Here is a 12,404-nt window from a genome sequence, read left to right as displayed (position 1 = left end):
CGTCGACCAAGGATAAAGCGCCTTTACACGCTCTTAATTCGGTCGTTCACATACATTACGTTACGAATCGGTACTTATTCTGTTTTCTTTCTATTCAGGCTTTGCTCTTTATTTCTCTGTTCCAAGTATTATTATTTCAAACATATCAATACGATTTCGATGCTTTAATTTTCGTTACTTTTTTGTATTAAAGTAGCCGAGCGCCACGAAAACATAAACAAAACAACATCGTTGCCTTAAGAAAACCTTCACTAGCAATTAACAACAATTTTTCCGTTGCCCGAAACATTCACACTTCAGTATCGCCATAAGAAAAACCTCACAAGATAATCCCACAAAGGCCCAAAAATGAAGATTTTTCATGAGGTTAAAGGTCCTTCCTCGCACTCTACTGAGGTCCGCTAGTTGCCTCACCACATTTTTTCTTTTATTTACGGGTATGAATGAACATGCATTTGAAGAGCCACATTTTTCAATCACAAATTACGTTAAACTGAAGAGTCCTCAATAAGCAAAAAAAAACTTTCCCGAACGACGGGTCGCTATTAGGAAACCCATTTCTTCGCAGTTTTCACCGTTTAAACATCCGCCGATAAGAAAGTTAGATTCTTCCTGTTACACTTGAAATTAGTAGTATAGCACCATAAATCACCAAAGAAAACAGTTCCATTTTCACTCAAATTTATGGATTTTTCAATTCGAAGTTTCGCAGCTACGGAAAAACGCGTGTTGCATTTTCAACCGACGCCTACTCTTCTTATAAAATTTTTCAATAAATTCAACAACATTTTTTCTCTCGAAAAAAACAAACGAAAAAAACGCCACGACGGAAGAAACACGTCCTTACCCGAATACGGCTTGCTGCGACCTTCGTAATTTTGTTTCAGTCTAATTTCAATAATATCTTCATTTTAAAAATTTAAAATCAATAATAACAATATAACCTCAAACAAAACTGTTTTAAATATGACTTATTTAAATCACTTATGTAGAAATAGGCTCCAGAATGGAATTTGCTATTTTAACCTAGAGGATAGCGTTTAAGTCTTCTCAGCCAGAGGTCATGAGATCGAGTTTCGGTCACGGCATACATTAAACTCTTGAAAAATGTACGCTTTAGCCTCAAGTAGAATTTAAATCTCTTCAAAGAAACATGAAGTTTCACTGAGATCCTCTATATGTTTGTTCGTTATTTTTTTTTTTAATTTTCGTAATCTTAAGATGTTATTGATTAAAAGCACATTACCGATACTGTCGATAAATTAGGTAACAACCATAAATTATGGTAGTTGAACTCTCTTCATAGAATTTATAAATTTGCATAAAAATCCACAGGTTCAACAGAAAAAAACAGAAATGATGTTGATTTTTCCGGAAAAAAAATAATATTCCCATACAATCCTAAAAGTTAATATTTACTCATGTACTCGTTACTTAAAAATTGTGCAAAAAATCATGGACGATTTTTAGTCCAAAATGAAGCTTTGAAAACCCCAGGGTTTGAGAAATTAGAAAAAAATGACCTCAAATCGACTTAATCTATTGTACATAAATCCATGAAAGTTTTACTTCATAACATTACCTTATCAGTGACATTACTTTCGAATATCTTTTATGTTATTGAAGGTTTAAAAATGCTAGTGATTATCTAAACTTCACTTTTGCGTAAGATTAATGGTAATGTTGATTTTTTTTTATTCAATCACAATCGGGGTAAAGTAATAGATGTTCAGATTAGTGAACTTCATATAACAGAAATGTTTACTCTTTTGCTTAAAATTAAATATCAATATTCTAGCAGAGCAACAACAATTTGCATTGGAATAAAAAAACATGATGAATCTCACGCGCTTCAGACATAAAATGAACATTGACTTAGCAGAAGGTCACCTGCCATATTAAAGCTAGATCGAAAACTTTACAGCTTTAAATATCAATTGAGTTTTGAGACATTTGATTTTGGAGAAAAAGAAAAAAAATAATTCTCTGAAAAACCTTTTCCATTATTGATCGATGGTTTCCAAAACTTAATTTTTAAAGCTTAAAACAACACATTTTTTCACCTGAAACCGCATAACGGTTGGAGTTATAAAAAAGTGTTATAGAGTAAAAATCATAGCGGTATTAAATACCATGTTTTTTCAATTTTTTTCGTTTGCTTTTCTAAATTTTTACTCCAATGTGATCATAGTCGAAAATTTTAAACACAATAGATTCTGTTGAAGTATAACCAACTCATATTTATAAAAATAATTTAGACCCTCCCAGACAGCTAACAGAAATTGCCAGCCGATTATGGTAGACATGAACTGGAAAAAGCTCTACTCCGTCCCGGTGATGTTTCATTAACAGCAGGATCCATCACTGACTGACTCACAAATGTGCGAAATGCTGCTCTTGACAGTGACACTGGTTGCCAACCTGAACGAAACAGCACTTTTGCCAGATGTGTGTAGATGTAGGATGCTGCACTGCAGCAGCCGCAAATCACCTACCCAAGTCCATCCAACTTAGCGTCAAATTATGTGACTCTCTGTCTTTCTTTCGGTCTTTCCTCTGGCTTAATGTTTCATTTCCCATAATGCTTTCTTCCGAGGAGACAACGACGGACGCGCTTACTTAATCTACTTTTAGACGAGACGCGCTTGCTCTCGTAAAAGACCCACATTTTCACCAACAGCAGCAGCAAGCAATACACATCGAAATCACCTTTTTCGCGATAGCTTTCAAAAACACTGATGGGGTTTGGGATGATTTTCCCCCCGAAAGACGAGGCGCGGCGCGCAGCAGATTTGTAGTTTGAAATTATTTTGACGCGTGTTAGTTTTTATTGTTTTTCCCGGTTTGTTTGTTTGACGATGAAAGATGGACGATGGACAGAGCGAGCGAACGCGGGATGTGGTCGGGTTTTGGGTTTCATTGCCGCCCACCACACCGGGATCATACTCGTTTGTGTTTGTTGTCTCCGTTTTGGGGGAGATTTGGGGCTTGGTTGGTGTAGATTTTTGTTTTTAGACTTTTGCGCCCATGGCTTGACCGGCAACCTTGACAGTGGAACCGATGCTGCATCGGTTAGAGGTCTTTGATCCGCGTAAGCGAGCGCAAAGTTGTTGGTTTGTATAGATGGATTTTTAGGTGATCTTACATGTATACACATATGACCAAGAATTGATATAATATTATCATCTGATACCAATACTTATTGTGAATATATCATTAATATATCTAAGAGTGTTCCATGAACAATGAGCTGATGAAACAATAACAATAAACCATACTTGAACCCACTAAGCTGTACTAGTTCAATCAAAGCTGAAAAGATACTTCAGATAAAAGACTGAAGTGGCTCCAGAGAGTGTTATGAAGTAATTATGTTGCCTACCATAAGATGACATTCTGCAGTACACTACGATTGTTATAGTGTAAGAGTCGTTAAAGTAAGAATGTTCTATTTTTTGTTGACTTTTCTAAACATGATAGATCTGATTCCAAGTTCTGAAATTATATCTGTTCCATTTACTGAAGTCCAGTAGAATCGGTTTCATGATTAGCTTCTAAAATTCCCTAACTTCTTTATAACAATCTTTGCGGGTGTCATCCAATGCCTTCTTTTGAAACAGGATCTATAAATTGTTTGATGTTACAATTTCGTTCTCATATTTTCGTAAAAATGTATAGATACCAATAACTTTTTGATCGATTTGATTATCAGATATTTTTTTCTGTATGAAACATACTGTTTTTTGAGTTTCCCTCTTAGGTATTTATATAATTTTGACTATAACTATAACTCTATTTCAACAGTTGGAACTGATATGTAAATCAAAACAAAAAATTATGATGTTTTCCTTTTTTCAGAAAATATCTACTGCAAATTGAAATGAAAGGCTAATAGTGGCTCCAGAGAATGGGTTGAATTCCTGAAGAGAATTACTTATTTATTTTGGCATGCTCAATGGCTAGTTTATTTGCGTGTTTTTCATCACTCATTTTTTTATTTATATGATAAAGTATTTCTAATGAGGAGAGGGGGTCAAGGTCTACGGTTTAACTCACACCCCCCCCCCCCCATCCTTCGCCACCCATATATTGAGATTTTTTTAGTTTAACTTTTAATTTTTCAAAACATTAAAAATTACCTCTGAACTTTTTTTCACCTCAGCTTTTCACAAAATTTACCTAGATTTTTCTGGATCACATTTTTTCTTGGTTTCGAACACTTTCAACATATAATGTTTTGCAAAAAATTCAATTTTATTATTCTGGACACTGGGTTTTACAAATTTTGGGGTAATTTATTTTACATAGTTTTCTGTCTCACGGCATAACTTGATAAATATAATTCCTAAAATTCACTCCCACATGGGGAATTTTTTTTTATTATCTGAGGGGTTTGTACCGGGAATCTTCCCCAAACTTGAAAATTTGGTTCATCGATACGACTTAAAAACACATGTATTTTTTTCATATTTCTTACATTTTTATTTTTTGAGTTAGATTCGGTAAGATTTCTTGGTGTATAAAAAGAATAAAACAAAATTTGAAAACTACATAACTCTGTTATGGAAATCATAAAATAGCACATCAAAACGCTTGAAATTTTATCAGCTTTTCAAATAAAATCTTTAAAAAAATTAAATAATGACCTTTGACATGAAAAACTGTAAAAAAGCTTTAAATGCTGTCTAAAAGTACCGTCAGCATCACCGAATATTTTACAAAAACGCCACTGTATAGCCAAATTTATTATCTAACTTTCAGCTAAAGACACCAAATTGGGCCAAAATCGCCTTTAAAATTTTGAGTGAAATAGTGACAATTAATCAATTTTTTTGCATCGAAACAAATAATGGTCGAACAATGTCACTATTATATGCATTTACTAACAACTTGGGAACAAAATAACTTGTCGAAGCGGGTTAAAACACTATTTTTCGCGCTTTGTAGATTTATACTCTATAACTTTGTTGACGAATGCTCAACGATTTTACTTATGCGATTAAAATATCAAAAAACCATTTTAGTTTAAAATTTTCCTTAAATTCTGTCAATTTTCCCATTTTTTGCAGATTAAGGAAAAAGGTAAAAAAAAACTTCAATATTTTTCTCAGAATTCAAAATCCCTCACGGTCTTGGAGAATGTCGATTATTGAGGAAAAAACCTTTATTTTTAGAATATTTGTACCTATAAACTCAATGAACTCTGTATGGAGTTACAGCAAATGATAACTTTAAAATAAAAATGAAGATTAAAATTTAAAGGAAGATGCCCAACCATGTGTTTCAAACAATTAAACGTTTTTCCGGTTATTATTGACAATTTTGTCAGTTTTACATTTTAATTTCAACATTATCAATTTCGTAAATTGTATGTTTTTTTTGTTAAATCGACCGATTTTAGAAAATTTGAAACCAAACGATAAAAAATTTACAAAATTACACTAGTAAACAAAAAAAAATTGACAAAATTGACAAAATTGACAAAAATGACTAAATTGACCGAATTGACAAAATTGATAAAATTAACAAAATTGACAAAATTGACAAAATTGACAAAATTGACAAAATTGACAAACTTGACAAAATTGACAAAATTGACAAAATTAACAAAATTGACAAAATTGACAAAATCGACAAAATCGACAAAATTGACAAAATTGACAAAATTGACAAAATTGACAAAATTGACAAAATTGACACAATTGACAAAATTGACAAAATTGACAAAATTGTCAAAATTGACAAAATTGACAAAATTGACAAAATTGACAAAAATGACAAAAATGACAAAAATGACAAAAATGACAAAAATGACAAAAATGACAAAAATGACAAAAATGACAAAAATGACAAAAATGACAAAAATGACAAAAATGACAAAAATGACAAAAATGACAAAAATGACAAAAATGACAAAAATGACAAAAATGACAAAAATGACAAAAATGACAAAAATGACAAAAATGACAAAAATGACAAAAATGACAAAAATGACAAAAATGACAAAAATGACAAAAATGACAAAAATGACAAAAATGACAAAAATGACAAAAATGACAAAAATGACAAAAATGACAAAAATGACAAAAATGACAAAAATGACAAAAATGACAAAAATGACAAAAATGACAAAAATGACAAAAATGACAAAAATGACAAAAATGACAAAAATGACAAAAATGACAAAATTGACAAAATTGACAAAATTGACAAAATTGACTAAATTGACAAAATTGACAAAATTGACAAAATTGACAAAATTGACAAAATTGACAAAATAGACAAAATTGAAAAAATTGACAAAATTGACAAAATTGAAAAAATTGACAAAATTGTCAAAATTGACAAAATTGACAAAATTGACAAAAATGACAAAATTGACAAAATTGACAAAGTTGATAAAATTGACAAAATTGACAAAATTGACAAAATTGACAAAATTAACAAAATTGACAAAATTGACAAAATTGACAAAATTGACAAAATTGACAAAATTGACAAAATTGACAAAATTGACATAATTGACAAAATTGACAAAACTGACAAAATTGACAAAATTGACAAAATTGACATTTTCTCATTTTTGTCATTTTTGTCATTTTTGTCATTTTTGTCATTTTTGTCATTTTTGTCATTTTTGTCATTTTTGTCATTTTTGTCATTTTTGTCATTTTTGTCATTTTTGTCATTTTTGTCATTTTTGTCATTTTTGTCATTTTTGTCATTTTTGTCATTTTTGTTATTTTTGTCATTTTTGTCATTTTTGTCATTTTTGTCATTTTTGTCATTTTTGTCATTTTTGTCATTTTTGTCATTTTTGTCATTTTTGTCATTTTTGTCATTTTTGTCATTTTTGTCATTTTTGTCATTTTTGTCATTTTTGTCATTTTTGTCATTTTTGTCATTTTTGTCATTTTTGTCATTTTTGTCATTTTTGTCATTTTTGTCATTTTTGTCATTTTTGTCATTTTTGTCATTTTTGTCATTTTTGTCATTTTTGTCATTTTTGTCATTTTTGTCATTTTTGTCATTTTTGTCATTTTTGTCATTTTTGTCATTTTTGTCATTTTTGTCATTTTTGTCATTTTTGTCATTTTTGTCATTTTTGTCATTTTTGTCATTTTTGTCATTTTTGTCATTTTTGTCATTTTTGTCATTTTTGTCATTTTTGTCATTTTTGTCATTTTTGTCATTTTTGTCATTTTTGTCATTTTTGTCATTTTTGTCATTTTTGTCATTTTTGTCATTTTTGTCATTTTTGTCATTTTTGTCATTTTTGTCATTTTTGTCATTTTTGTCATTTTTGTCATTTTTGTCATTTTTGACATTTTTGACATTTTTGTCATTTTTGTCATTTTTGTCATTTTTGTCATTTTTGTCATTTTTGTCATTTTTGTCATTTTTGTCATTTTTGTCATTTTTGTCATTTTTGTCATTTTTGTCATTTTTGTCATTTTTGTCATTTTTGTCATTTTTGTCATTTTTGTCATTTTTGTCATTTTTGTCATTTTTGTCATTTTTGTCATTTTTGTCATTTTTGTCATTTTTGTCATTTTTGTCATTTTTGTCATTTTTGTCATTTTTGTCATTTTTGTCATTTATGTCATTTATGTCATTTTTGTCATTTTTGTCATTTTTGTCATTTTTGTCATTTTTGTCATTTTTGTCATTTTTGTCATTTTTGTCATTTTTGTCATTTTTGTCAATTTTGTCAATTTTGTTATTTTTGTCATTTTTGTCATTTTTGTCATTTTTGTCATTTTTGTCATTTTTGCCATTTTTGTCATTTTTGTCATTTTTGTCATTTTTGTCATTATTGACATTTTTGTCATTTTTGTCATTTTTGTCATTTTTGTCATTTTTGTCATTTTTGTCATTTTTGTCATTTTTGTCATTTTTGTCATTTTTGTCGTTTTTGTCATTTTTGTCATTTTTGTCATTTTTGTCATTTTTGTCATTTTTGTCACTTTTGTCACTTTTGTCACTTTTGTCATTTTTGTCATTTTTGTCATTTTTGTCATTTTTGTCATTTTTGTCATTTTTGTCATTTTTGTCATTTTTGTCATTTTTGTCATTTTTGTCATTTTTGTCATTTTTGTCATTTTTGTCATTTTTGTCATTTTTGTCATTTTTGTCATTTTTGTCATTTTTGTCATTTTTGTCATTTTTGTCATTTTTGTCATTTTTGTCATTTTTTGTCATTTTTGTCATTTTTGTCATTTTTGTCATTTTTTGTCATTTTTGTCATTTTTGTCAATTTATTTAATTCTTGATAATTTTTCTTTTCATTTTGTATTTTCCGTCAAATCAACCCAATTTTCAATGTTGTCAATTTTTTTAAATTTTTTGTCATTTTTGTCAATTTCTCCATAATATTAATTTTGATATTTTCGACGGTTTGGCCATTTTTTTAATTATTTATAGCGTTTATTTAGTCAATTTGTTCAAATTTACTATTTCGGCGATTATTTCATTTTCGTGAATTTTATTCATGTAGTCGGTTTTCATCCATTTCCACAATTTTAAAATTTGATATTTCTTGAAAGTTTTGTCATTTATCTCAGTTGTTTCATTTTTGTTTATGTTGTACAATCTGCCATTTTTAATAAAAATATCGTTGATTTTTCACGATTGAAAATTTATTGAACATTTTGTGATTGAGTGATTTATGCATTTATGCATTTATGAATCTATAATTTTTTAGTATCACAAAAAAATGTAAACAAAAAGGTAAACATTTTCTATGAATTCAAATTTTATTTTACTATGGCTTTTTCCTTCAGAGATTTCTAAAAAAGCAAGTAGAATTTATATTAAGGTCTCTTCTAGAATTTCTTCTATGTGAGAACTGTTTACACATTTTTCTTATTTTTTGTAAAAAATAAATGGTATCTCGACGATATTATTTGCAAGCACCTTCTCATAACAATTGCTCAATTATTATTACAAAATAACATCAGAAGCTAGTCCTTTTTAATTGAATGAGGTTTTGTGTTTGCGGATTTTCAAACTTAGTGGTATCGCGGCTTAAAAAGTGTTCCGATTGGTTACAAAACCCAAAATTGATTGTGAAATATCTTTCTAAGGTAGAATGAGACAAATGATCAGTACGTTTATCTATTCTTGATTTGAATATTATTAATTGAAGGTATTAAAATGACTTGTGACATAACAAACACACTTTCTTAACTTTTTCCTATTTTGATGGTGGCTCCAGAGAGCCAACCCATTATTCTTCATTGTAATATTATTGTGGCAATAATATGGGTGTAGACGTTTCTGGATTCAACTCCTCACTCTCAAAACAACAATGTGATTTCAATTTGATCATGCTGTAATCCCTTTTACGATAGTGTAAACCTGCTAAAATAGAACTTCTAGTCGATGTAAGTCTAACATCAACAACGATCTCACCCTGTGGTTGTATAACAAATTACGCCTCCGGATTGACCTATCCCAGCAAAATCTCTGCTCACCACAGGATGCTTCCGGATGACGCAACCAACGGAAAACGGAGAAAGGAAAACCAATACCAAAAGAACAAAAAAAAACAGAATCACATTCCGTAATCCGCCCGTCAAAATATGAAGTTCATTGGCATCGATCGTCTTCGTCGTTCGCCTTCGTCACCCTTGGCAATCGATCAACATTGAAAAGGAAATCGCCCGTAGACATTTCGCCAGCTCAGTCCCCAGCATCAACAACCGGAGCAATTGAGGCGATTTCATGTGGTTGGGTGTGTGCTAGATCATTATATGACGAATCGAAATCGAATTTGAGATTAACCAGAAGCCCCTCCCCCCTTATCTCCTAGTCCTCATCGATGACATTTTGTTTGCAGGCAAAAAAAGAAAACGGTTCGGTAAAATTATGAACACTTTATTTCGGGATGGTCCAAAAAAGTGGTACCGTTTTAAAAATAGATCCAATCCAATTCACCGCATCAGCCGAGGGATTTGAATTTGTTTTCCTCTTTCTCTCGGGGGGATTGGCAACAGGGAAGAGGTGGGGTGGGGGTGGTGTTGAGACACATTATTTAATAAGCTAGTTCTGTTGCAAATATAAATGTAAGAGGCCAATTTGTTTACCCCGTACGAGAAACGATAATGATTGTAATAATTGACAGCGAGCACGTGATGACGATCGTCGTAGTTTACTCTCCCGACTGCCGTCGTTTGTTGGTGCTGATGAGCGTTGGCAGTGCTGCCAGCTGCCGGTATGGAAAGGAAACAAAATTCGGTGTTGGTTTGTTTTTGGCGTTTTCATAGGTAAAGAAGGATTTTTAATTTAACCCTCTTATTAACAGCTGGTTAGCTTCTGCATGTTTCTGCATACTTAACTGGGATGTTTCTAATAAGCATTGTAGATGCATTCTTTCTGCATGATTTAGCATGTCGTGCCGTGACAAAAAAAAACCCCGAATTAAAATTCTTGTCCTTTCCCTTCGTGTTACAGATGTATGGCCGCTATACCAAAGATCTAGGAGAATACGCCAAAGATGAAGCGCGAAGACTCAGGCTTCTTGAACGAAGACGAAAAAAAGACGATAAAGAAAGAAACAAAGTAAGTATTCGGTTGTCAAATATTTCTCCGAAACCCCCAACATCTTTGGAATACCAAACTTTTCTCAAATGAAACCTAAACTAAGACGGAGCATAAAATCAGCCAACATTGTGACGTTTAATCTCTTTCTTTTTTCCCGTTTGATTTGCTTTTTGCCTCAAATAAACAAAAAATAAACAATCTACATCACCACCCTCTTCGAATGTGTGCTTCCAACAAACTATTCTCGAAACTGTCATCCACGATCGGTTTGCAAACCAAATCCAAACAAACAAACCAAAAAAAAAAAACTACAAATACAAAAATCCAAACCCCTTCGATCAACAAAAACAAAAAAAAAAACAAACGAAAATGTATAAAACCCAGATGGAAATCGTTTCAGGAACTGTTGGGAGTGCGGGATAACAAATTTTTCAAAGCATCCTCATGGCTCTGGCGGAACACGTTTGCCCGGCTCGGCGAGGACTGGGTCTTCCTGGCGCTGCTCGGCATCATCATGGCCCTGCTGTCCTACGTGATGGATAAGGGCATCTCGATGTGCACCAACTGTAAGTTATCGAGGCAATTGTGTGTAAATAGTTGCGATCGAATATGGCTAAATGGAGAACTGAACCTATGTTTAACATTTTTTATTTGAATTTACATATTTTTGGGCAGATGAGACGAGTTTTTAAATACAAAAACTATTTTTTATATAATTCAAAATCAAACTATCATTCTTCAATACTGAACTTGAGACAAAATTAATTATTTCGGTTATGTAACTAAAATAACAAGTTGATTTCCACAATTAAAGCTTCAGATAAATAAAATCTAAAACTCCTAAATATTGTTTTTTCTTGAGTATAAGTACCACAGAGGATGTGTTCGCAAATTTTCTAGACTGATTTGAAATTAAAGAAATTATCTTCCAGTCGTTAAACAGGATCATGAAGTTGAATTGAAGAAGCCATGAGGGTCCGAATTTTCATTCAATAATTTGCAAAACTAAACATAACAAAACATTCAAAAAAAAATTCAAAGTATGCACAGTATGTAACATTTAAATTAAAAAAAAAATATTTGAAAATTTATTTCTTTTATGTTTTGTTGAAAATATTTGTTAAGTAGATTACAGCCGCTTCAAGCAAAATAGTCCCATGTGAAAAACTTGCATTCGAGAAAAACGCAGTTGAAATTTGAACTTTTTTCAGTTTTTCGCCTCAATTCATATTCCACCGTTCACAGTTTAAACTTAATGAATAGTTCTCCCAAAAAAGTAACATTTTCCACAACAAGCTAAAATATTAGCCACGTAGCATACGTGTGACAATTTTGCGTAGAATCTGAAAGCTTGAATATGAATACAAGCAAGGTCTTTTGATACACTAGGTTCTCCGACTTTCACAGTAAGTAGGCGAGGAGTGAGCGGAGCTCTCAATGAGTTTGTTTATTTTTTGCTCAGCTTTTCGGTGGTTTGGTGGTAAACAAACTTCATGAGTTCCGCATAGTTGCATAGCCTACATAGCCAAAATGGCTGAATCGGCAATTCGATATTCGGTAACACCTCCTGAATATATACACACCTTGGATACAAGTTACGACGCAATACTGTCACAGGTTATGTTTTTTTTTTAGACTCGGTAGGCTGTGACCGTCGATGACGGAACTGTTTTTTTTGTTTGTGAGAAAAATTTTCAAGAGCTCTAAAATGCAAGTTCAAAATTGCTATTCGAAAAACGGTGATATGCGGACACATTTTATAGAAATCAAACGGCCATTGGAAAGATATTCCGTCTGAAAGAAGGACAATCCTGGTTGCTTACCGAGAGGGTGTCGAAGAAGGACCTATATATGCTGGG

At 31.4% G+C, this 12,404-nt stretch overlaps 1 protein-coding gene across 1 annotated transcript in view; it reads left to right on the top strand.

Moving 5' to 3' along the window:
* LOC129744394 (chloride channel protein 2-like) overlaps window positions 1-12,404 on the top strand; it is an 88,468-nt gene that overhangs the window by 15,728 nt on the left and 60,336 nt on the right. The window contains 2 exon segments of the mRNA XM_055736903.1: window positions 10,456-10,563; window positions 10,946-11,111. Coding sequence (XP_055592878.1) covers window positions 10,456-10,563; window positions 10,946-11,111 — 274 coding nt within the window.

The sequence above is a fragment of the Uranotaenia lowii genome, chromosome 1, assembly GCF_029784155.1.
Source record: "Uranotaenia lowii strain MFRU-FL chromosome 1, ASM2978415v1, whole genome shotgun sequence".
Lineage (NCBI taxonomy): Eukaryota > Metazoa > Arthropoda > Insecta > Diptera > Culicidae > Uranotaenia > Uranotaenia lowii.
Note: the sequence above shows the minus strand (reverse complement) of the source record. Positions and strands in the feature narration are given on the sequence as shown.